Source organism: Panicum hallii, chromosome 9, assembly GCF_002211085.1.
Source record: "Panicum hallii strain FIL2 chromosome 9, PHallii_v3.1, whole genome shotgun sequence".
In the NCBI taxonomy this organism is placed as follows: Eukaryota; Viridiplantae; Streptophyta; class Magnoliopsida; order Poales; family Poaceae; genus Panicum; species Panicum hallii.
This window is the reverse complement of record NC_038050.1, coordinates 6,178,047-6,204,540: the sequence shown is the minus strand read 5'-3', so window position 1 is coordinate 6,204,540 and position 26,494 is coordinate 6,178,047. Positions and strand designations below refer to the sequence as shown.

At 46.2% G+C, this 26,494-nt stretch overlaps 2 protein-coding genes across 4 annotated transcripts; one reads left to right on the top strand and one right to left on the bottom strand.

Annotated features, from left to right (window-relative positions):
• Nucleotides 1-15,096: 15,096 nt before the first annotated feature.
• On the bottom strand, nt 15,097-19,222 carry LOC112873100 (COMPASS-like H3K4 histone methylase component WDR5A). Of its 3 annotated transcripts, none has more exons than XR_003224744.1 (3): nt 18,499-19,222; nt 15,338-15,686; nt 15,097-15,237 (listed from the first exon to the last, which is right to left on the bottom strand). XR_003224744.1 is itself a non-coding variant. In XM_025936125.1 (2 exons), exons 1-2 carry the CDS (start codon nt 19,159-19,161, stop codon nt 15,390-15,392), a joined length of 960 nt encoding a protein of 319 aa, XP_025791910.1. In that variant the 5' UTR covers nt 19,162-19,222; the 3' UTR covers nt 15,099-15,389. The 3 variants fall into 3 exon arrangements, 1 of the variants encoding a protein (XP_025791910.1); XR_003224743.1 differs by having other exon boundaries at nt 15,097-15,234; XM_025936125.1 differs by having other exon boundaries at nt 15,099-15,686.
• Nucleotides 19,223-21,777: 2,555 nt separating this feature from the next.
• LOC112872568 (tubulin alpha-1 chain) lies at nt 21,778-24,498 on the top strand. The gene is made up of 4 exons (XM_025935602.1): nt 21,778-21,999; nt 22,900-23,134; nt 23,233-23,603; nt 23,708-24,498. The coding sequence occupies exons 1-4, from the start codon at nt 21,907-21,909 to the stop codon at nt 24,362-24,364; spliced, it is 1,356 nt and encodes a 451-aa protein (XP_025791387.1). The 5' UTR covers nt 21,778-21,906; the 3' UTR covers nt 24,365-24,498.
• The last annotated feature ends 1,996 nt before the right edge of the window (nt 24,499-26,494 follow it).

Here is a 26,494-nt window from a genome sequence, read left to right as displayed (position 1 = left end):
GGTTCATTCTTTTTGAGGTACTCTTTCCTGCTTTTTGGAGATATTTTCTCATCAAAACACCCACCTCCAGCACTATTAAGACTCGCACTATCTTGATCCTTAAATGGATACTTTGGAGTCGTTTAAACAGACCGCAATTGTTTTATTTTCTCTGCAGCCCAGCACTCATCACAGAAACTGAAAGCTGCACAATCCGGGTTAAATCGTCGTCCGATCGATGCGAAACAAGTTGATCATTTGCGCAAAATAATGCTCTGAATATTTTTTTTTTATTGCCAGCGCAGCCTGTAATAATCTGCCAGAAAGATGCCTTGGTGGATTATGATCTGGGCCCAACTCGATCACATGGGGCCACTGGGATGTATAGTAGTACTGGAAGTGGAAGTGTTCGAGCATTATGGTTAGACAAGCGGGGATTATGAAATGATCCAACGATGGATAATTAGTCAAGAGATTCGGTCGAGATTAATTTTAAGATTTGCGGGGGTGGACTCCCAACCGTAGCTAGGTGCGTCGTCGTCGCGCCATTTCGTGGGAAGGGAGGAGGGAAACTTGCAGAATTTAAAAGGAACCGTTGGGAAAAGTATGATCTGGCTCCCAACTTTTGGGTAAGAGCTGGGTTCCGTGGATAGGCGAAAGGAGGAAATAACTACTACCACGTTGGCCAACGGTTTGCACTTACGCTGGGTTTATTAGTGGGAGTGTGGGACCCACCTATACGTCGGGCCATATGGTGGTGTTGATGACTCGAATTTCCAGTTATCTGTCCACTTTTCGAGGGTGTGTGGAGTAGAACATAAATATGGTGCAGTTTTGCCGCCCAAATTGGAGGCTAAAAAAACCTTCCAACCAGAGTTCTTTTTACCACAACCCCCCAGCTGTCCGAGCAGCTCGCCGGTTAGATGGTTGAAACAAAGCATTCATTGACGATATTCAGTAGTGCAATCCTAGTATGTATGCATATGTTCATCTGCAACATGTGCAATTACATGCTGCCTAATTACACTGAAACTGGAAACTCAAATCAGATCGAGGAGGTAGCAATAACTTGATGCTGCATGCCTACAACCCAGAGCCACTTGACGGCTGCTGGAGCTCTACCTGTCGATCGAATGGGGTTCTTCTTATCTGCAGTCTGTGACACAGCAGAGCAGCAGCATAATGCCGCTTCATCCTGATAAGAAACCCCATGCCTCCAACCTCAGGCTCCATGAAGGGCACCCATGCCTCCCTGCGTTGCCTATCTGAATGCGTGACCTTCATTCAGATCCAACCAACTCGCTTCTTCATCCAACTGCCCCCCAAGATGACCTAGACGAAGATGCTATATATAAAATCCACATTACTGCGTGTGATCGAGCGCGTCACTGCCTTTCAAGATCACCTTGCTTTGAGGTTATCCTCCTCATCACCTTCCTGGATGGCTTGGCCTTGTCTGTTGCTGCTCCTTTCAAGGCACATGCACGCGCAGCGATGGGTGAATTGCGTTGGGAATTTGGGATCCCAGTAATAAACAAACCACCCAGATCGCCCGGCAGTAGCAGTGGCCCTGGCTACTCCAAAGACCAAAATTAATATGCCTTTAGATGTACACCATGTCTAATAGATTGTAAACACTATGTATCTGAAAAAGTCAAAATGAACTGCAATTTGAGATGCGGGGAGTAGTTTGGATTTGCAACCTTGTTTATTTTTTCCTAAAACTATTTTTTGTGCACTGACGCATTTACCCCTTCATTGCCACTACGATCGAGAATTCGAGACAGACCAATCTAGAAAGCTTATACCTGACTGGACCATGCATGGCACACCACAGATAGATAGAACTGACGGGCAAGGCGAGTGGTGTGGTGGTGCCTGACCGATCGCGTCCTTGCCGTGGACCCTGTCAGTGGATGTGCTAGGCGACGTTCTGAGTGGTACCAGATCCGGATCACAGTCATTGTTGTCCATTGCTTCCATCGAATTGAGCAGTTTATGATCCGGATCACTCATCGTCGATCGCCCATGTCGTCATGATGGGGATCCACAGGCACAAGAATACAGCTTGTGACCTGAGCTGGTTGGGCACAACCAGTTTCGATCGGCAGGCCAGATTGGTCCAGAGAAATCAGGGGCATTTCGGTCATTTCACCAGCCAATTCTATTTTCCTACAAAAGTGATCCAGAGATTGGCACATGTTCTTGCTAGGGTGATGGTGTTTTTCTGGAGTGGAAAATAAATTCTCTTATGAGGGAGTTTGATGTGTAAAAGACGCTTTGTAGAGAAATATTAAATACCTTGTTTAAAGTTTAAACACAGAGAAAATGATGCAGCCCCTGCGTTTTGTTTTCAATTTGACCAAGACCAGCAAGCAGATCAGTACGGGCATCCATCCTAGGCAGCCGGAGCTCTTGTTGCATTGGGCACATGTTGAATCTATTCGGTCACGTTATGCGTGTGCTGTTGCGCTGTTACGCGAGAGGAAGATTCATGGACGCTTCATGTACGAATCCACCGAAAGTAAGGGGCCCCGACGGAAAAGTTGCCCGGCTGGTCAAGTCAAAGAAGGGCTGGTAGGGTAGGGTATGCAACAACGAAACTTTTGTTTGTAGAGCTCCATATTCGTTCACAGATTTATAAATTTGGCTGTAGTTTAAGACCAGCTAGCTAGCGGCTCAAATAAACTCAAGGAATTCGTTGGGTTGGTGTCGAAAGAAAATCTAGCCAGTAGCTGACGAGTTGTGGATGCGAGAATACGGGAGAGCAATGATGATAAATTCCGTTCTTTTGTATGCTTTCATACGCACATCAATAATCTAAGAATTTTTTGGGAGGGTTGTCTTCTTTCTTACATTCAGCAGGTTAAGGCTCATGCATGTTTCACCATCTTCAGTCCAAACCAAGATGTGGTCAATAGTACGTGAACATCTCATTTACATGTTTCTCACCCACATGCCTTCAGTTTTTAACATTGTTTTATCCTTTTTTAAAAGAGATTCTTGTCCTCTACCTCCAGCATCTGAGATGGTAGCACGGTACGGTCAAAAGAGCCGGTCATCTAGAAGGCTGGCTGGCAAACGTACTAATCTAGCTAGCTTGTCAATTAACCGGTAGATCAGAACCAGCCTATGGCCGGCCCCATTTTTCCTCCCCTGATGACTAGCGGAGAGTAGTGACTGTCCCTTTCCCGTTCCTGTGCCCTCCCCATTTTCTCATGACAGGTCCATAGCTAAGTTGAGTTATACCGGCCGCGGCCGGATACGTGATGGACTGCGATAGCGTGCCGGGGCTACTGATCAAACACAGCAGCTGCGACTGTGAGTGAGATCGATCGACCTGGCTCTAGCCATCCTGCCAACACTGCCGAAAGCAGCGGGAACCGGCGCTGCGACCGGGTCCGTGGCCACAGGCTCCGCAAGAATCTTGGAGGGAGGCACAGGCACGCGCGAACGCACCAACCCGACGACGACGCGCCCCCCGTCTCCACCCCGCCGCGCGCTGGCTGGTCTTCGGCGCGCTGGCGTAGCCGCTCCCCTGATCGCGGCCGGTGGGTGCCCGGCCGGCCGGAGGAAAAAATCGTGGGGATGACGGGCCCCGCGTGCGCCGGACGCGGGGGGCCGCAGCGCACGCGTCGGCCGCCCGCACGGCCGCGTCGGCTTGGCGTGGCGGGCGTACGGCAGGGGGAGGGTGGCCGTGGCTTGACCAGCCGCGGTAGCGTGTGGGCTCGAGCACGAGCAGTTGGCGCGCACGGCCGAGGGGGGCGCGGCGTGGCGCACGTTTTCCCGGGTGGCTTTGCGGCGGCGCGGCGAGCCCGGCACGGGTTCAGACGGCGGCGTGGCCCTCCCGGATTCTTGGGCGGGGCGGGGCTCTTGCCGCGTCACGTGTGCCCCCGTGGGCGTGCCCAGCTCATCTCATCTCAGCTCTGCTCAGCCGCACGCGGTCGCCATCCGCGGGGCTTAGAGCCTTAGACCCGGTCGTACTTGGGGCTCGATCAAAAGGAAGCTTTACCGGTGCCGGAACTTTACAGGAGGGTGATTGCTGCACCGGATTTCGTGACTGCAAAGTCCGCGACTTTCTCACTTGGGGTCTGTCAATTTCTAAGCTAGCCAGATACACTAGGTCTTGACGTTTTTTTTTGGGTGGCACTAGGTCTTAACGTTTGGTTGATGGATCCAGAAGGTTTTGGTCGTGGGAGGGGCGTTAGGAGTTTGCAGCGTGCAATGGCCGTGCCGACATGAAAAGTTTTAGACTGCGCGAGAGGGCGACACCAAAGTTTTCGTTTTCGAAAAATATACTGCGGGAGAGCGACGTCTTTGGGATATGCTCATGCAAAATTGTTGTGTCATGCAAGATCTCGCTCCTCTGCACATTGTATTGCTTCCATACTACTCCCTCAGTCCGATAATATAGCTACTTCTAATAATTTTTAGATAGATTAAGTATGGAGAGTGAAAGCCTATATTACCCTTCCTTCTTTAGTTACCATGCACTAATCAAGAGAATAATTGTAGATTTTCTATTTAGCTTGCATGCAGATCTGCATGCCATAATTAATTTGCATGCACGGAGGGACATTTTGGACCTCTCATAAAAAACCCACTTGAAAACTTAAAATTAGCTATATTATAAGATAAAATTTAAATACTGGAAGCAGCTATATTTTGAGACTAAAGGAGTAAGCTCTAAGCTGCTGCTTCTGACTGGACTCATTATAATCCACACTTCTTCTGATGCTTCTGCTGCTTTGTACAGTTTTTATCCTTTTCATTTCCTTTCCTCTGTAAATTGTAATTTGGTTCTGTAATTCGCTTCCTCCTTTATTTTTGAGGGAAATTCGCTTCCTCCTTTTGATGCAAAGGCAGAGCACCTGCCACTTACCCTTTTTTTTTTAAAAAAAAAAGCTCTAAGCTTCTAACAATGTTTATTCATGCTTACATGCACACGCCTCGTACACTGTCTGTGTCTGGTGCCGTCGTTCGAAAAAAAAAGCTGCACAGACCTCGATGCCAATGAAAAACTATGGTATATAGTGTTTCAGTTTTGTTGCTCAACCCGAGTTGGCTCCAAGTTACATGTGTTTAAATTATAGAAGATGCAGTGCTGGATTGGGATTTTCCTTTTGAAATCCAATTTTTCTACTGCATTTTTTTTTCATGCGATATCGATAGGTTTGTTTTCAAAGAATCGAAGCCTCACATCGTTGCATCAGTCGAGCACATACTTAAGTGGGGCTGTCACTGAAGTTCATTGACTTCTGTGAAAGGGAAAGATGGAGACGTCTGTGTTTTGTTGGTTATCGCACTGTAGTGATTCAGCGATTTCTAATGCCAAGTTGCTATTTTTGGTACAGAAATCGTCATCAAAATTCCAACCGAATCAGCTATACTAGTTCCAGTATCAGATCTTATTTTCTCCTCTCACCTGCAGGCGAAAATTGCATACTTGCCCCTGCACCAAAAATTAGCTTTGTCATAAAGTAACAAGCAATTTGGAATGGATATAGCTAGTACGCCTTATGCCCTCTACACAAATTAGAATCGATATTACTTTTTAAAAAACAAAGAGGCAAGGAAGGTGCCATTAGCCAATTATATCGATAATAAAGAAGAAGTACAAAGCCCATAAAGATGCAAACTCCCACTCCTATTATCACTTGTATTTTGGTTGTGTACCTTTTGCAATAACTATCTTATGAAAATTTAAATTTAGTTTCTTGTACTTGAGTTTCCATTTTAGTGAGTTGCATACATCTAAATTAAAAGTTTATCGTAATATTTCACATTAACTAGGTGAACACCGCATTCCAAGCTTGAACAGCCCGAGAATCAACTTACAAACTTGATAGCTTCTCCATCTCCATATGTCCTGTGTTCTCCGTCGTGTTGGAGTATATGGCAAGGATCCAGAACGATCCGATTACATGGTACAGTAGGATTACTTTCCATCTCTATCTCTAAGATTGCTTAAGACTCAATACGGATAACCTAACAATAGTTGCAGTAGTGTATCAAACACCAACCAACTAGAAAAGACACACATGCTGCGACGTCACATGACGATGGGCCCTAGTATGAAACAAGCAGGGCAGCTGCCAATGCCCAATAGGATTTTAAGGCTTCAAGCTCCAGTTCCAGGAATCCCGGCTCCTGAGTCCGTCCTCGTCTCCTCCCCCAAAAAAATTATCGCTGCAGGGGATTCGCTGTCTGCAGCCGAATCTCCGGCACCAAACCAATCCATCATGCATCCAGCGTCTCATCCCCTCCTACGTTGGTTGCTTGGCCACTGCAGCCTTGCACTGCACCGCACCGCGCCAACCGCAAACCTTTTGGCGCTGCGCCGGCGGGAGAGAGATCGAGATGCCTCCTGGTCCTGCGCTCCCGGCTTAAAAATGGTTGGGAGATCGGTGTGCCCACATGGCCGGGGATTTCTGGGAGAATTTTGGGTTGGGTGCACATGTGCGGTTGGAATTGTTGGCGCTCGGCGGCACCCGTGGGGAAATTTGGATGGGAGAAACCGGCGGCCGTGCAAGCTAAAAGGGAGCAGTCTTGAAGGGACTCTTTCTCATGGCACTTGAGACGTGGCTGTCGTCGTGCGGTGTAGATCACACGTAGACGACGATCGATCTTGCTGTTAGGACAGCAAGGGGCTCCCTTGGGGGGTCAAAGGAAGCCACAGCCTTGATTTGACTTGGAATAATCCCAACTTTCAGTTTGTTATAGTAGCTGTTCTAGCATTCTGAAAAAATAGGGGAAAAAAGGTTATTCAAGATTAGTATGGAGTATAAATCGACTACTGCCACGTTTTTTTGTCCTTGCAAAAGGATACCCACTTTGTGAAACTGGATGTGCTGGCCTAAAACAAATGCACTGGCCGGAAAAGAGGAAAAAAACAAGAGGAGTGTTCAACCATGTCTGCTGGCACCTCTTTTCTGTAAACAATATTCTGGCTAAGTCTTATGTTTATTCCTTATAAAAAAATGTGGACATCATATTTCTGAGGCATGTCTGGCATCTCTTTCCTGGAAACAATATACCAAGTCTTATGTTTATTCATTCCGTATTAAAAATGTGGACATATTTTGTTATTGCTTAAAAATAAATAAATCTTACCTCCTGAACTATCTAGTTGTGTCTCAAAAAAAGGTGCAGATTATCCTTTAAAATGTCATATGTCATTTAGGGGCCTTATCAAAAGTTGGGATCACATATGGTTCTTGATAGGGCAGACAAAGTAGATCCATACACGCAAAAGAAACAACTCTGGCCTAATTAAAAGGAATTGCATTGGTCTAATTTAAAATTGTACAAGGGAACCAACATATTGTATGCTATCTGATGGATGGTTATGGATAGACATCACTTTCACTTTACAACGTTTCTACAACTTTTCCCCTTCTTTAGTTTCAATTGCAACATGGGGACATCCATCTTAATTAGTATTCTTAATAGAGAATTCAGATATCCATATCCTGCACAAGTATATATTATCAAGAATGATTGAAGCAAATCCCAATGTCACTAACGAATTGTATCTTTCCTATCTAAAGAAATCTTGAGCGATATAAGAACCATGATTTGATTTAGACACACATCTACAAAATGCATGGGAGTATGGCGCCAATGCAAACAAGAGCCAAGAGCCCAAGCCATTGATGAGCTGAACCGGGCTTTTCTCCCCAGCTAAAATGTGGAAACTATTTAGTTTCCCGCGGCGATGCATTTTCCGAGATAATTCCTTCAACGATGTTTCTTTAAATTAACTTATGCATAACCTCCTTTGAAACCAAGCTAATTTATTAATTAAAGTACCCATAAACATCATTATAGATGTGAATTTGCGTGGAACGGCACACATTATCGAAAAGGACAAAGGACAACAAACTCCTTGGCTCCACCTGTGTAGTAAGACCTTTCATGCATAGCGAAGCCGGGATATTGCCGCCTGGCGCAAGCAACAACTGCCAACTGGCAATTTGAATTCTAGTCAAACCTCTAAGATCCAATAATGCATGCTTGGGAACCAATTTGCTAGTATTTCTGCCAGATAACTAACGATTCTCCGGTATTTATACGCGTATATGTGCAGCACACTTGGCCTCGACGTGATCCTTCGCCTGGATCGCTGCAGAATTAGGTTAGAGATTAGAGTAGTTCGGACAGCCAAGAAATGGGAGTTTTCAGCGCTAATCCTGCCCAGTTGTTAATTGACAGGATCATGTGCAGATCTTTTTGTTTAATCTAGGGTCCTTTAGTTGAGTACCTCTCACATGAGTGCAGGGAAGATGCCACCATAATGCGGTCACGTACGACGACGATCCTACTGTGGCCGAGGAGTACAATTGACAAACATTTTGCCACGTCAGCAAGCTGTTGGCAAGTACTACAATATGCAACGGTAGCATTACTAGTACTTTTCAAGCAGGTTAATGATGAGTGAGTGCACTTGCTTGATGGTTTACTTTGAGTAAGAAAACCAAACAAACCTGCCTCGTAAAGATTAAAAGCAGTGTATGCCGACATGATTAATAAGTGTACCCTCACACGCTAATGCTCTGAAAAAGTGGCATCAAGTGCCTTCTAATCCCCTTTCTCGATGCTAACATGTGAGATCCACTGTGAACCGTCCGATCAACACGAGGAGAAATGACTGGCCGCTCAATCTTGCGAACGAAACTAACGTCTGCTTGACTGCTTCAGCAAAATAAAGTGAAGCAGCTAGCTTTTGAGTTTGTGATATTGACCTGATGGCTAGCCTATTTTGAACATATTTGCATATCCTTTATTCAGGTGGTGCTTGCACTATATGCCATTAAATTTTAGGAAGATGCTCAGGAAATTTCTAAGCTGAGAGGTTTGGCGTCCATATTCCTCCTGATTATGTAGGCCCCTAATGCACAAAGATTGATACCTCTTTTTTTTCCCTCGTCCAAAGCAATTTAGGCGCATCTCCAAGCTAGGTTCCTACATTATTTTTCCGTTAGCTTTTCTTCCAAGTTGATCCATGATGCTTTGGAGCTAGGAAAGCCCATCACACACACATGCTGGCTACTAGCTAGGGATGTGACAAGAAAGAGGCTGCCATAAGGTGAGGTGACAAAGGAATGCATGAGGCATCTCTAAACATGTGCGCTCAGACCTAAAGCATCATTTACACTGCACGTAACATGTCATTTACTCTAAGCGCAGCCAGATATGCTAGTATAAGCAGCATAATTGTACTTGCTCTTTTGTATACCTCCAATGGCAACAGGCACTGCTTTCAACCAGCCCACTTGCCACTAAAGAATGCAAAGGTTACAAGAGGCATTGCTGCATTAGATATAGTTTAATCTCCGGGGCAACCCAAGATTGGCTTGTTTAAGCTGCATCATCAGAGCTCTTGATTAAGATTCCCCCCTGCGAGTCCAAGAGATTGCAGCAGATCTTGGAGATCTCCATGCCCTGGTTAACAACTGAACCATTTTCAAAGCGACACCACCCCCCCCCCCCCCCCCCCCCCCCGCGGATGCCAGATTTGCTCAAGTGCTAACTACGACACGCAGCTGGTGAGCTGGAGCATCTACCATTTGTTGGAGTGTCAGCAACGTTCGAGATCTGTTCTATGGTCAGAATCCACACAACAGCAGCTATTCCAGTATTATAGCAGCATGAAAAAAAAGGATAAAAAAGCTAGCTATTCATCAGATAGCATAAATCTATAGGAGAAACAATATTCAACTGGGGCTGCTTCCATCTTGTGTGTCAGGCCAACTGGATTTCTTACCAATTCCGCTTGGCAGGGCGCCTTGTCAGTGTCAGGTCGTTTTATTTAGTAACGCAATTTGGCTGCTTGGTTTAACCAAGTTGCAGCACTTTATTTGTTGCCATTTTTCTCTAGTTGACACAATGACAGTTAACACCACATGAACACCTCATTTCGAGGGGATTTTTGGGTTTAAGTGTGTGATCTGGGGATGGCAACGCAAGTGGGGAGCATGGCAACAGAGCTAATGGAGGTGTAAGGCTGATCAAGTTGGCAAGTTGGCCCTCATGCTTGGTGCCCGGTGAAACATTGATCCATGTGCCAAAAGAGAATCAGGTGAGCAGGCCAAAAGTGGCCATGCGTTACTGGCCACCCTGGAATCTACTATAACAAAGACTGATCAAGCAGTTAACAAGTTGGCATGCAAGCAAGACTGATCAGAAGTCAGTTTCTTTAACTGGAACAAAAATTGCTGTTGGGGGGGGAGGGAGAAAGGAGAGGACGACGACCACGATCTAGTGTATCTACTTAGGATGGTGCACGCCAGGATGCTTCAGGATTCAGCGAAATGCTGGCGATTCATGCAGCGCAATCTGCACCGTTGGTCTGTTACAAGATACTAATGCAGATTTCGATGTGATCTTTTCCTGACAAGAACATGAGCAGAAGATTTTGTGGCAAATAAATAGGAGCTCTTCCAAGCATCTTGGAATCCATAATGCATGTGGTCATTCTGTATTTTTCTCAGCTTCAACATTTTGCTGTAACTCCCGGAATTTCTTCGTAGTGGCTCCGTCGCATACCTCATTTCACAGGGAAGCCCAAAGTGACTCTATTTCATTCTATTTCACTTCCTAGCACTTCCTATCATTTAATATCCATCCCTTTGGTCTTATTGATATAAGAGATGTTATTTATAGTCTATCTCTTTCTATATATGGAAAGTCAAGAAATTCTTATCGAAACATCGAAAAATTGTGCATATAGAAAACTCTAAAGAAAGAAAAAGAAGACCCTTGCCATGATTTTCAAATCTTTTCTACTTAGTAGTCTAAGTTTCTCGATAAGTATAATTAATTCGGCCGTTGTGGTCGGACTCTATTATAGATTTCTGACCACGTTCTCCATAGGTCCCTCTTAGATCTTCTTTCTCTAATATTAGGTTAGGGAAGAAGAAGATATTCACCGACTACTACTAGCAGTTTCATTATGAGGCAGCTCATTATCTTCATATTGATGTATTAGTGCTGCACATTATTTATATATATGTAAAAAAAATGCATCGCTGCATTATACCGAGGGAGCTATTGGAGAAAAACTAGATGTTATATTTTCCCCCTTAAACCCGAAGATATACATATACACTGTATGGATTGATTCTGAAACGACTAGCTATCCAGAGAGATAAATCAGGTGGCTATGAAATGGTGATCTGTTTTGGTCTGAATACAGCTTGTGTGATCAGTAGTCATTCAGCTGGTCGATCTTTTGGCTGGGCTGGCTCAACGCTCAGCGATCTTCTGTCCCGAAAGATCTCGGCGGCAAGTTTGGCACGGGTCGGTACACACGCACCCACCGCGCGCCGTGCAGAACTTTTGGACGGGAGATCGCACAGCCCAGGGCGAGCAGAACGCAAAACAGTGCAGGCAGAGGCAGACATGCTGCGCGCGCGCTCCTCCTGACCAGGATGAACATACAGAGGAGTCATGTAAGCAGAGCAGGCGGCATAATTCAGGAGTCAGCTGCGTGCCCCTGCGGCACTTGAACGGCGATGCATCCATGCATCATGGTCGCCTGGACACAGGCGTGGTGTCCGTGTGCTCTGCCCGCCCCGGCTGCAGCTGCCCCTTCTGCATCACTCGGTCTAGTCTGCAAGTAGCAGTGGCTGCAGCGCCACCTGTAGCTGTAGGCGCAGTCGCCACCGCGTACGTGTGGCGACCGACAGTGCTGGCAAGCCGACGCAAAGAGGCGGCGAACGAAGAGGCGGCGGCGGCGGGCCAGGCGTTAACGTCTATCGACCCATCAGAGAAAAATATAAGCCAGTCGAGGGGGTATCTGGGGCAGGTTACCAGGTGAGTGAGATTGCAACTCCTTCAAACCAGGTGTACGAATGCATTATGAGAAAACTCCAGAATTCGTTGAAAGTTACATAATTTCCAGCAAAACTCTTCTGAAATTCCTATGCTCTGGGGCGTCTGGGCAAGGCCATTTGCGCCAGCCAAACCACGTTGGCAGAAATACCTTAGAAATATAGGAATCGCCGCTGCACTTGACGGAAGCTTATAGGCAAGAGGCTCATCACTCATTCACTCACCCACCAAATAAAAGGGCAAAGCAGGGACGGTTCACTCTGCGTGTGCCAGATCACCACTATCCACTAGCCCATATGGCCATGTTCTTCCATGTCATGGTGCTCCTGAATCCTGAATTCTGATGCTGTAACAGCACAGTGGCCAGTGGGCAGTGGCACACTTGCAGGGTTGGTTGCCTGATTCCAGAGCATCAGCGCACCTGGAGCCTATAGGTCGCTGTTTAATAACAGTAGACTAACCTGAATCGCTGTGCAGATCCCAGAGGTGATAAAGGGCAGCCAGTGGAGCACAGCTGATGAATTGTCATGAGCCCTACTACGTTCATTGCTCTGAGCAACCACACATGGCTCTGTTCATGGCTCTGTGTTTCTTCAGAGGTTAATGGCATATCTCTTGGATATACTATGCCCATAAAACAAGGAACCCAGCTTGCAGGAGCCAGATCAAATACAGGCAACTTGCACTGTCATCTAGAACGAGCCCATCCGACCCCAAAAATATTTTTTTTTGGATTACTTGTAGAGGGTTTGGTAGTGTGTATACTTGGTCTCAAAACCAAAGCGATAGTATATCCTTCTCGGCATTATAACGCAACTTCATGTCATCACCTAGAGAATTTTTTTCCATATATATAACCTTCAAAGATGTGACTGACCAAACACTATCGCGGAGCGTAAATCGCAATCCATCAACATTGGACACATTTTGTTTACAAAATTTATGTTAGTTTCGAGGTTGTAGGCTCAATATAAAATTATGTCTTATCTGATAGATACAAGTCCTAGAAGTTCAAGGTGTGTGAAACCATGTTGGAACTTTTATTGGGTACCTATTGAGGATTTGGTGCGAAAACTATGTCTGTTTGTTTTTCTCTGCCATAGTTTTTAAAGAAAGGAAGTTCCATTAAAATCAAGATAATTACAATGAGTTGATCGCCACCCGATCTCTGCATAATAACGCAGCCTAAAAAGTTTTGACAAAGCTAGACACGCTAATGACTATCGATCCGTAAACTAAATCACCATCATGTGCCTGACGCAACTATCCCTCCAAATATTTTTGAGACACAAGACTTTGGAGATGTGATGGAAGAAATATTATCACACTGCACAAAACGCCGAACCATCAGCGTAAACACGCAAAAGAAGTGTACATACGGTCTTTTTATCTGCACGAGCTCAATTCATTATGTCACATGGCAATAAAATAGCCGCCGGGCGGCACTTAGTGTTACTAACACCCGGTTGGCGTTGATTATTTCTATTTTGTGTAACAAATGCAGGTTAGCTAAGCAACGCCAATCAAGGTTGCTTGCAAGGATGAAAAGGCACGCGCTCAAAACCTGAAGGCAATGAGAGCCACCAAGCATCAGGACAAAACTAGGAATGCCTTGACGCATATCTTGTTGGGTTCCACTCACCTACACGGCTACACGCCTACACCAGGCACGTCCAGCTGGAGAAGAATGACAGGTCATTCCTGTGATTAGGACAGTAATCCACAGCAGAACAAGCAAAGAATTCATAAGAAGTAATGCAGAGAAAACGTGATGAATATACCAGAAATAATTAGCAAGGCTTGGCCAAACATGGTTGGTTTGGAAAGAGGATAAACCGATAAAGTAGGCAATCAGTATCAAATAAAGAATGTTGTGGATGCAAGTTAGTCCATTTACACCCCTGCTTTTAAGTTTTTTTTCAATTTATAGTCTTGATGGAGAACACAAAACCACTGCTGTTTGTAATTACAATCTGATATGTTTCCCATCAATCTGATCGATTACAGCAGTTGACATAAGCTCATAGCTCCCATGAAGTTCAATTTCATGAACCTAAAACACCCAAGTTCGATTCACTTGCAGCAATTCAAAACTATTCCTTACCACATAGCAAAACTGCAGCGAGGTGGTGTGAGAGAAATATGGAGACCAGAGCTCTGAAGTTACTGGGGAACAGATGGAAGTCATAACAAACAATCACAACTCTTAAAAGGCTATTGATATCACTGTATGCTACAATAATGCTTCCATTCACCAACCATTACATGTGGACGTCGTCCACGGCGCAAAAGTGAGGCATAATAATGTCACGAGGGGCCAAAGGCAGAGTGACAAGGCAAATGAGCACAAGCAGACCGTGATCTGAAAAGGACAGATGAATACCGGAGACTGAACAATGAGCCAGCGATGAATATAAACATTGCCATTATTTAAGAACAGCAATGAGATGAGCTGATTAGCTACAAATGCAACTATATGAATAGCCCTTTGTAGTTTGTACAGCTCTTCTCTAAGATACAAACGTATAAAAAATATTTACTAATAAAATCTAGAGCGAGAATAACAGGATTCATGCATTTATCTGCAAACAGATAATGTGGCACCATTTGCAGGTTTAGATAACGGGCTCAGTCATTATCTCTCAGAATTATGGGCCTTACCATTCAAAGCCCAACCCGACTTGCAGGTTCATATTCAGCGTATCCAAACTTCCAAAGCCATTTCTTAACACATCTCCACGAGAACGTCAGATACAACAGGATTAACAACTTCGCATTTTCAACTATTCAGCCTAAGTCCAAGCAAATCAACTATTCAGTTTCAGTCCAAGCAAAGCAAATCTATCTCAACTCATACCACAGTTTTACAAGTCGGGTTCACTTTTTCAACAAATTCAATGAGTTTTTAAATGATCTGCTAGATCTAACAAAAAGCTATAAAGTTTTCCGTCTCCCATGGAGGACCGTTTATTTTGCCATAGGTCAATTAATTGTTGGGTCATTATCTGTGCTTGTAATAATTATAGGCTGATGCCTCTCACGGTCCAAAGTTCCAATCTTTCCATTATCTACGGAATAAAAGTGACTTATTTTTCCGTTTTCCCAATGGGGCACAGTTTCGAAGAGAAAAATTGATTAGCCTGACTCTGCCAGCTAATGTACTGACATGGGTACAGGAGAATAAGAGTGCTGTGTACAGCATGAACGCCCCATAGACCCCCCCCCCCCCCAACACACCCCCACCCCCACCCCCACCACCACAAAAAAAAAATACAGCGGCAATGTAGCGGGATAACAAAATAGCTCGGTATCCCAAGATCAGTAGCCCGAGAAGACAAAAATAAAGTCTCGGTTCAGTTTTTCTTACATCATCCCAGGAATAGCTCTACAGAACGTTCAGTTACTTGAATCATCGCCGCGCTGCTGAGCAGACAACACAAACACTCGATTACACATCCCAGAAGCATTACATTCTCCACTGCAGCAATTTTTAGTTGCTTGGGAAGCTAAATAGCTTACTTACCATTAGTCAGGTCCACATGACAATCGAAACAGATAGCCATATATCAGGCAGCTCATTGATCCTCCTTTTGGACCCAGACTTTCACCGTCTTGTCATTGTCGAGTGCTCCTGAGGCAATCATGTTTTCCCTGGGGTGGCATGAAACTGCAATGACAGTATCAGTATGGCCTTCCAGCTTCTGCACTATTTTTCTTGACTGCAGGTCCCAAAGGTAGACACATTTGTCCTCCGAGCCGCTGACAATATACTTGCCATTCGTGATTGAGAATGCCGCTGGAATGCAGTACTTTGTGTTAATATGGCCAGTGTATGTCTTCAGAAACTTTCCAGCTGAGAAATTCCAGAGCCTCTGCATAAAATAAATAATGCATGAGCAGATTTCTCATAAGCTGTTGTTGATTTTAACATATAGTTGAAATACAGCATTGGGTGCATTCACACCTATGAGCATACCTACAGCATGTAAAATATCAGCGTTTTGAACCCAAAAAGCATATTAAAAGATGAGTCAAAGAATTGAAAATGAGCTGAAGCAACATCTAAAATATCAAATATGATTCTAAATGCCCATGGAATGATCATGATCTAAAAGATAAACAGTGCATGACAGACACCTAGTGCCTGGGCCAAAAGATGATAGCATGGCTGCAAAACTACAGCAATTCTCCAAGTAAATGGAACAGATAAAAACAGAAATGTCATGTCCATCAAGCTTATGAAATTCATCTAGCTATACAGAAGATGCTTGGTCCTAGAGAATGGCAACATGGGTCAAGCTCTTCGCTGTATCTAATGTCCTTTATAAATGGCATCCGTATGTACTGTCTTCCAAAAATGTTAAGAGGTGACAAATTTAGTTCCTTGTTTTCCATCCATTCTGGGATCCTAACTCATAATCCTTGATGTCACTGCACACTGCCATGTGTGAATCCCTGTGGGCATCTATAACCCCGACATAGAGAAACCGGTGCAACTCCATGGCGCTCTATGCCTAGTTGGTTCATGCCATACTTCTAATGGCGGATGTAAGACCCTTGCTTTTATGGCCTCTTAAAAATTACATGATCAAGCCTACTATTAATTGCTGCATTTAACACCACCATGTTTGGCTTCATGCGAGGTCACATTAAGGGGGTAAGACAAGGCGAGGCAGCCCATCCCCTTCCTAAACCACCTAGGCACCTAAGATGCAAGGCAAGGCAACACCATACAAACACATGTATCAGATAAACAAGGGACAGTAGGAATATACATGTACCATTACCATTATCAGGAACAGACCACTAGCCACTAAAGCCCAATCCCAATCCCAAAATCCCATAAGCACCTTCCACCCCTCCCTCCCTAGCTGCAGTCAAACTCCTGTGCCCTCCAGATGCTCCTATCCACAGCAGCAACTTCTGCAGGAATCAGACTTAGAGGGGTGGACAAGGGCAGAACCAAACAGGAAAGAGTGAACACCTGTGGTATCAAGCCATAGAAGGGTTTGCAGCAGTGGCATTGAGTCGGAGAAGGGTGGGGTGACGTCAGAATCAAATCAGAGCCGATATGTGCCCCAAGTGGAGGGCGACACCTTGCCCTGAGGGAACCTAGTACACCTTGCCACCTAGTCAACACCTCAAAAACAGCTTCATGCATAACTAATTCATGCTCTGGACTAATTGCGATATGGGATCACAATACACTAAATTTTAAGAATGCATGAACATACATAGTAAGAATAAGTTTCTGGAAAAACATAATTTGATTACCAATTAGGCTATTAATACATTTCAAATCATGCCAAACTCAACAAAAAGATCATCAATATGACTTAACATTTAGCAATTGTTGCTAATTCTAAAAGATAAAAGTTACCGCTTCACCGGACCATGTGCAAAACATACCAAATTCAGTAGCATCATTTTTCGTGATCATAAAAATCAAAATTACATGCTGTTGTGGGCCTAAAGGCCATCGCAGGCTGCTGCTCAATACAAGGGAGGAGGCGTGCAGGCAGCCCAAGGGCTGACGCACCCGCCACTGTCCACTTCTCAGCTGGCCCCACCAACTTGGTCAGCATGTTATCTATAATTATGAAAGAATCTAATAAGATTGCTTGGAATGCCCTAGCTGCCGGCAGACTCATCCCCCCACCCCACCCAATAAACCAGGTTGATAAACTTACTCGGCCAAAATAAATAAAATATTGATTGATCGCCCAATATTGCCACCTTGTCATTTGTTAATGTAAAACAACCAGGGTTCTGGCAAAACAAATACATCACGCACTTCCCTAAAAAACACCTACTCGTATTACAAATAAGTCAAGACAGCATAATGAACTTCAGCATTACAGCACAGAACAGCTGACATTTTCCAGGTGGGGCCAAGTGTAGACAAACACACACAAAAAATTAGGTACTCCCATCCATAATCTCAGGGTGGCACAAGACGTACACAAGCATGGAGTTTCAAACTATTAACAGTCACAATATGAACATCACGTACATCTACACTACTGCAGAATCTCACTTTAGTACAAGAGCATGCCCTGGCTGTAAGATACTAATGTGGGGGTCTGCTAACTCGTGCCACAAAAATGACTTCATTGTAATACACGGTAGTTCAATGGACACATGTCGCAAATTTCCATCTAGATAGGACCATGGGGTTGCCTCAGGGATCAATGAAGCAGCATGTCCTTCAACAACACGCAAATGAGGTTGGACCACTCAGAGGCACCCCTGGAGGCTCCCAAAGTAGCAAACATGCTCCCAGGCTATATGTAACATAACAGAACCTTAACCTCATAGTAGCAAGCTATATTAGTATAGCAAACTGAAAGCTTACAACGATATAATCCTGACCCAGGCAAACCAGCACTGACAGGGGCACTCCACATAACTAACCAGTAAGCACCAAGCATCCTCTGGAACATGCCACACGAGCTATACTATACTGCTCTGAACCTCCGGGATTACAGTCCCCCTTATAGTTTGTTGCTACGAGAACCACTATGCTCAAGTTTTACAGTATTGCTGTACTAGGGACAACCATATAGCCCCATCATAACAACATAGTAGCAATTTTCAGTTTTTCATATATGCAGCAAGCTGGAACGGCAAGGCAACTGTAAAATTGAAAATTTTAGAAGGAGCAATCAACTTCAAACAACTCACCAAGGTGCTATCCAGTGTTGCCGCGAGCACAAACTTGCCGTTGGGCGAGAACTTGGCAAAGGACACCGGTGGGCTCTCGTCGTCGATGAGGGTTTTGACGCAGTGGCCGGTAGCCGAGTCCCAGACGCGGCAGAGTCCGTCGTAGCTACCCGACACGATCATGGCGCCATCGCGATCGAAGTCCACGGCGGTGACGGGCTCAGAGTGGGCCGGCAGCACGCGGAGGCACTTCCCGGACCTGACCTCCCACACGCGCACCGTCTCGTCGAAGGACCCCGAGGCGAGGACGTTCCCGTGGGGGCTGAAGGCGACGCAGAAGGCGTAGTTGGTGTGGCCCGTGAGCGTCTTGACGAGGCGGGCCCCGCCGCCGGCGCCGAGGTCCCAGATGCGGACGGTGCGGTCGTCGGAGGCGGAGGCGAGGAGGCGGCCGTCGGGGGAGAAGGAGAGGTCGGAGACGCCCTCGCCGTGGCCCGCGAGCTCGGCGACGGGGGTGAGATCGGATGAGGACCACACGCGGAGGAGCTTGTCGGCGGAGGCGGAGGCGAGGAGGCGGCCGTCGGGGGAGAACTTGACAGTGGAGACGGCGCGGCGGTGGCCCGAGAGCGTGGAGCGGAGGACGTAGCCTGGGGATGCCGAGGCATCGTCGGCCGCCGGCGCCGCCATTGCCGCCGATCGAAAGGGTTTGGGGGTTTTGAGGGAGCTTTCTCCACGAGACGGTGGTTCGGCTCGGTGGACCGATGGCGTGAATGATTTCCGTTTTAACGGAGGCGTGGCGTGGGGGGAGGTAATGGGCTATTTCGGGCCCATTAAAGGCCTCTGGGAAATCGAGATGGTTTGGGCAATGAGTTGGATCTGGGAAATTTGAAGAGGGCTGAATTAAGCTTCGATTCCGTTAATTGGACCGCGAATTGCTGTCTGGATTGTGCTGTTTCGAGAATTGGAAGTTGGAACACAAACCTCCAATATAATATTCGTAGTTATGAAAAATGTTATGGACTGCACGTTGTATCTGCAGTACCGATATAGCATGGTTAATTTTTTTTACTACTAGTAAATAAAGTTTTTAAATGGAGAGAAGGGTAGATTGAGGGATGGTTATGGATGGTAGGGTACTATGCTTTTTTTTAAAAAAAAAAGAAGAAGAAGAGGAGGAGGAGCAGAGAAGCAAACTAACGAAAAACAGCTGACACAAACGTGTTGCGGAGTCCCGTCATAAAATTCGACAAAGTTATTATGTCATATATGTACGCTATTGTAGAAGGTTTGGGTTGGGAGGAAGTGTCCCAAGGCTGTTCTTCCATCACTTCCGGAATTTGACATGATTTTCAAATCAGATGAATTTGCATAGTAACTTCTAATTCAAGATCTGGACATTTTCTAGGACAAATTAGGGGAAGCTGGACCTGCTTAAACGTCTTTGCTTCAGAGTTGTGTAAACCTTCCTACCCCTACAAGACCTCAACCATAATAAAAGGTGGTTCATTGGAAGTTTGTGGCCATGTGGCTCCTGTTGTATCCTCTCAAGGTCAGGGGTATGTGTCATATTTTTTATCAGTGTGGAAGATAGTGAGGACAAGGAGAGACAAAAAAAAAACTAGCTTTTTAACGGAAAGTCGTGTCATAGAGCATGGATCGGGGATAAGCCGCGGATAGCCAATGGAGAAATATAGGGGAGCCCAGCGCAACACAAAACAAGCTTGGATGAGGTTCTAAGTTAGCAGGTACTCAGTTATATTGGAGAAAAGTCGTATTATGTTGGAGAAGTTATCTACAACATTTTTGTAGTTTATCATGTAACTCGAGGCACTCTTCAAGGTTTGCTTTGCGTGCAAGCGGCGTGTGTCCTCGTGGATAGGTAGCTCAATTGTGCTAAAACGAGAAGGGCACATCCATTGACGAGCTCGTTATTGCCACCTCGTGTTGGATTGTTGCCAGAATCCTCTTACTGGCAAATGGCAATGTAATGGTGAAGGAGAACTTTTGAGGAACAACGGTGAGAACCGCTGATTTAGCTCTTAGAAGATGGAAATTTTTACCCGCAAAAAAGAAGAAGATGGAGATTTATGTATCTTTCTTTTTTAGATGAAAGAATATTCCACTAACCATTTGACTCCAGCCAGATCACAGGAAGCCAGGAGCCCAAGAGACGTGGACAAAGTTTCCCGCCTGATCTGGCTTGCCATAGCATGAGATCGAGCGGCATCGCATTCTCCAAAAGGCAGCTAGGTGCCTAAGTGGTCGACCAGGGGACATGAACGGGGAACCAGAGAGAGTTAAACATTGTGACAATTGATACAATCATACAATTAGGCTTCTGCCAAGAAAAGAGAAAAAACAAAACTTGCGTCTCGTGGATAGAATTTCAAAGTTCGTCAACGCAAAACACACATAAGAAGAAACCAGTAGTTATAGGCTCAATGCATAAACTGCTTTAAAGTTTAACACAATTTTTTTGAGAGATGTTATCACACAATTCACAGCTACTCCCCTCTGGGTAATGCTAATGCCCAGACCATTTGCGGCACATGGCCCAACGAGCAAAAGAATCCACCAGATCCCCTTTTCGGCCCGTCGGCCCAACCAAACCGGCCGACATGGGGGCGGACGAACACGCTCGCAGGACAGGAGGGACTAGGGAGGAGGCGATCCCGCAGAAGATCCGCCCGAGCAACACAGCCAGCGCAACAGCACCAGGCGTCCAGGACTGTTCTCCCGCTCCCCCCATTTTCAAAATTCGAAAATATCATCATCGCCACAACCGACGAGGCGGAGCCACCCGTCCAAATCGGGCGCGTCCCACCTCACTCACCTAAAAACAGGTCCCACCGCAAGCACGGTCCCACAGGTGAGTGAGACGTCGCCTCCGATGCGGTTCTCCGCCGCACCCGACGTGAGGTGAACGGGCCACCAACCGGTTCTCCTAGAGCTACACAACTTGATCTCACCCAATCGTATACACGCACAAACCGCAACAAAAAAAGGTTCCCGGGCCCAGCTAGCAGACGATAATCGTGTTGGGTCGCCGACGCACAGGTACCAACAAAAAGCAGCTAATTTTAAAATCCTTTGCATCTTGGTACTCTAACTGCCAATATTCACCGAACAGTACATGACAGCGGGACCGTTGGGCGGAGTAGGACGAACCGTGCAAATAACGAAAAGACAGGGTCCGGGATGCAAAAGAGCCCGTCCTTCTCCGTTCTCCCTCCCTTCACCTGCACTCCATCGAGGCCCAGGCTGGCCGTCGTCCCGATCTATCTATAAAACGAGCCGAGTGGGTGGAGGCGGAACCCTAAGCCGAGCACCGCAGAGAAAGGCGTCTTCGTACTCGCCTCTCTCCGCGGCTCAAAGCTTTCCCCCTTCTCCCATTCCCCACCGCCGCCTCCGCCCCACCCTTCCGACGACACCATGAGGGAGTGCATCTCGATCCACATCGGCCAGGCCGGTATCCAGGTCGGAAACGCGTGCTGGGAACTCTACTGCCTCGAGCATGGCATTCAGGTACCCATCCGTCCATTTCGCCTTCGTTTTCGCTCTGCGGTGGTAGATCTGTGGTCGATATGGGTGTTTCTCGGGTTAATTGTGCTCGGTTTAGCGTGGATCTGAGTGGTGGTGGAAATGGCATTAGTAATAGGTAGCACTGTGCGGATCTGGCTGTCTGCGATGGTGGCTGTTCAGATCTGCGGTTGCTAGGCCTACTCCGTAGATCTGGTGAGATTATGGTTATTCGCAGTCGCTATTGTTGTAGATCTGGCTATGTAGATGTAGAATTTGAATGCGAATTAGCCAGAATAGCACATTATTTTATTGGGCCTGATTGACTCAGTAGTTCTCTTATCGTAATTGTGGCTGATTTAACTTGATTTAGCCTGTTCTTGTGGTAGATCTGAAAATTGTAGGTGTCTGGTTCGTAATGTCCGTTTATATCTAGACGCTTGCTGTGTAGAATAGTATGAAAATTATAGCTTGAAAATAGTATGCTTATTATCATTCATTGTAGATTTGCTCGTATTGTACCAAAAAGTTGGATCAAACTCTGTTAGAATTGGGCTAGTGACGGCTGTTTTTAGTGGGTTATTTAGGTTTCTGTAATGTTAGAGTCCATTTTCCAAATGATAAGTACTAATTCATTGAGATGTTTGAATTCTACTTGATAATTTGAAAATCATGCCATGCCGTCATGCGTTCTGATTCCTTGTTAGATGTTAATCTGCCTGGCTCACTAAGCTGGTGGCTTGGAATATTTATCCCTCTCCTGTAATGTGCTTTGTTCAGTACTGTACAGACAGTCATGTATTATGTAGTTTTGTTATTAGCTTGTTTGTGATGTGTGCATTTGAATTATCCACTGTTTCCACTTGTGATTTGCACCTCTAATGCTGCTTGGTTCGATCTATTCAGGCTGATGGCCAGATGCCTGGTGACAAGACCATTGGAGGAGGTGATGATGCTTTCAACACCTTCTTCAGTGAGACTGGTGCTGGGAAGCACGTCCCCCGTGCTGTGTTTGTTGACCTTGAGCCCACTGTGATCGATGAGGTGAGGACTGGCACTTACCGCCAGCTCTTCCACCCTGAGCAGCTCATCAGCGGCAAGGAGGATGCTGCCAACAACTTTGCCCGTGGTCACTACACCAGTAAGTAACATGATATGATATTCAGTGGAAATTGTTGCCCGGTTATCCACTCTGCAGTGAACGTCTGACTTTAACTTTGATGTTTGCTTGTCTTGCAGTTGGCAAGGAGATTGTTGACCTGTGCCTTGACCGCATCAGGAAGCTTGCCGACAACTGTACTGGTCTCCAGGGCTTCCTTGTCTTCAACGCTGTTGGTGGAGGAACGGGCTCTGGCCTTGGTTCCCTCCTCCTTGAGCGCCTGTCTGTTGACTACGGCAAGAAGTCCAAGCTCGGGTTCACTGTGTACCCATCTCCCCAGGTCTCCACCTCGGTGGTTGAGCCATACAACAGTGTCCTGTCCACCCACTCCCTCCTTGAGCACACTGATGTTGCTGTCCTGCTCGACAACGAGGCCATCTATGACATCTGCCGCCGCTCCCTTGACATTGAGCGCCCAACCTACACCAACCTCAACAGGCTTGTGTCTCAGGTACTGTCTTGGTTTACCGTCATTGTATTCTGTGTATTTATTCTGTCTTGGAAATGGTTTTGAAATCTGGGCGTGTCTCTAACCATACCACTGTTGTGCTGCAGGTCATCTCATCTCTGACTGCCTCCCTGAGGTTCGATGGTGCTCTCAACGTGGATGTGAACGAGTTCCAGACCAACCTGGTGCCCTACCCAAGGATCCACTTTATGCTTTCATCCTATGCACCAGTCATCTCTGCTGAGAAGGCTTACCACGAGCAGCTGTCCGTTGCTGAGATCACCAACAGTGCCTTCGAGCCTTCCTCCATGATGGCCAAGTGTGACCCGCGCCACGGCAAGTACATGGCTTGCTGCCTCATGTACCGTGGTGATGTGGTGCCCAAGGACGTGAACGCTGCTGTGGCCACCATCAAGACCAAGCGCACCATCCAGTTCGTGGACTGGTGCCCCACCGGATTCAAGTGCGGCATCAACTACCAGCCACCCAGCGTGGTGCCCGGCGGTGACCTCGCCAAGGTGCAGCGTGCCGTGTGCATGATATCCAACTCCACCAGTGTGGTTGAGGTGTTCTCCCGCATCGACCACAAGTTCGACCTCATGTACGCCAAGCGTGCCTTCGTGCACTGGTACGTGGGTGAGGGCATGGAGGAGGGTGAGTTCTCTGAGGCTCGTGAGGACCTGGCTGCGCTCGAGAAGGACTACGAGGAGGTCGGCGCTGAGTTCGACGAGGGCGAGGAAGGCGACGAGGGTGATGAGTACTAGACGACGATGCTTCCTGCTGCTGTGTCAGGCCTGTGTGCCGCAGTTATCCTATGATCTGCCCGAGTGGCTCGTGCTTATCCTGTTGTGTGCGCGTGTCGGTTTGAACAATCTGTCCCCGTGTGTCGTTTACAACAGCTTATGTTGTAAGACTTGGTTTAATCCTGCTTCGTTTCTGGATTAATATAAATCCTGTTATGTTTCGTGTCTACGTGGTGTCGATTACTATTTCCAACTCTAGTTTTGTAACGCTCGCAGTGGTTTGTATAAGTTGCCGCCCTTGCTTCTCGTCCCCAAGCAGCCGTGAGGACGCCAGATGTTCAGGTCAGTTTCAATACGTGCAGAATACGCTGTTGAAGTGTTGCTGCTGGTATGTCAAGGAGCTTACTACAGCTCATTGATTCTTCCATCTGCTACCGCATCGAAGCAATTGCTTGTGACTACGGAGCATCTCAGATAGTACATGGAAGCGGCAGGCTTATCAAATCTGCATTCTGGCAGCCATTCTTGCTTGACCAGGCTGCTACGCCAAGCAATCACCAGTCATCGACTCACGCGTCTCGTCCCAAAGAAGCCACGCAAGCCTCTCCATTTCCTCAACATGATGCCATCGCCGTCGCGGATAATTTGTCCCTAATTTGTTTCGTTCAGAGGGCCCAAGCAATCGAGGTGGCCTCACCCTGCCGATCATATCCACTGCCCGAGCGGAGACAGGCCCACCGGTGTCTTCTACTGCCGGATCAAACGGCAGCGAAAAACATGTGCCGGTTTTCCTGTCCTGGCCGTGCTGCTGGCATGATATCGAAATGTGCAGGCGAGAATGACCTGCCATTAAAAACAGCCGTTTTTCTCTTTGGATGGACGTGTAGCATGTTTCTCGAGATTCCGACGCTTTTATAAAATATCAAGAGATTTTTGCTGCTGGTGTAGTGTCATGAGTTCATGGTATGGTCCATCAGGTTATCGTATATGAAGCAATCATGCATAGACATGGAGTTGAGTGCAGTTTTTTTGCCTTGCTCGTGTTCTATCTAAAATGTTCAAAACATGCAAGTTGACGTTTTTTGAATATGTATGACACACCGGCCGTGAAAAGTTGATGTTTGGATCGGAGGGAGCAGTAACTACCGAAGGAGGAGATTGTCCAGACTGAGGTAGTACAACCCTTTTTACGACTACCAATCTACCATATTTAATTTAGCTCGAACTAAATGCTATTTTTTTTCTTTCCATCTCAGTCGAAGTGCATGTAGGGAAAATACTATCATGTAGCCTGTATGTGTCTTGTATCTCCCACTCTCTCCATTCTTAAATATATGAGGTTGAGCTAATTAAATTGTTCTAAACGTCATACATACATAGAGCACGGAGGTAGAACTTAACAACTCCTCTGGACATACCTTTTGCTAGTGAAGTGCCCCGTCTCCTGGGATGACGTCGATCTCCCACGTCACATTCACCTCACCAAAGGATGCTATGCTCACTGATAGCAACATGGAGAAACGCCACTCATCAAGTCAGCATCCGCTTGAATTGATCAGTTCCAGGGATAAGGAATTCTCGTTCAAGTTCGCAGTCATTTTATTTTGCTTTCTTTTTTAGGACTAGGTTCTCAGTTCCCGGTCGAACGAGATTGCCAGGAAGTCGGTCGGTCAGCCAGTCAGATGAGCAGCATGGCAACAGGGGGCCGCTGCTCCAGATGGGCTTGCAAATTGCACCGTCCATGGAGGAGCACGGCAATGATTCTAGAATATCCCGTGGCAGCTTCCTTGCCGTCATTCCACGAATTCTTGCGCGTCAGTTGGAGCACATCGACCTGCGTGCCTTGTGCCCAAGATCACATGACATGCTGCAAACAGAAAAGGATATTCCAAATAGGAACGGGCATCAAAAATGCAAAATAACACCACATAAAAATCAGAAACATTTTGACATTTGAGATCTAGTTCTAGCCATGTATCATGAACCAGTGTTCCAACACAGTTTATCTTTTTGGAAAAAAAAATCACTCCTCTTTCTAAACTAAACAAAAATCTATTTCTAAGTGGTACTGCAGTAGCACGAGACTGAAACAATCAGAATTGTAGGAGCAGAGAATGGAGGACTTGGTCAAGACATTCTTTCGTCAGGATT

Bases quoted from the DNA above. Each gene is read 5' to 3' on its own strand.
- LOC112872568 (XM_025935602.1), top strand. From the start codon at position 21,907: ATGAGGGAGTGCATCTCGATCCACATCGGCCAGGCCGGTATCCAGGTC. The intron at 22,000-22,899 runs GTACCCATCCGT...CGATCTATTCAG, and splicing joins GCCTCGAGCATGGCATTCAG to GCTGATGGCCAGATGCCTGG. The intron at 23,604-23,707 runs GTACTGTCTTGG...GTTGTGCTGCAG, and splicing joins TCAACAGGCTTGTGTCTCAG to GTCATCTCATCTCTGACTGC.
- LOC112873100 (XM_025936125.1), bottom strand. From the start codon at position 19,161: ATGGCGGCGCCGGCGGCCGACGATGCCTCGGCATCCCCAGGCTACGTC. The intron at 15,687-18,498 runs GTGAGTTGTTTG...TATTTTATGCAG, and splicing joins CAACACTGGATAGCACCTTG to AGGCTCTGGAATTTCTCAGC.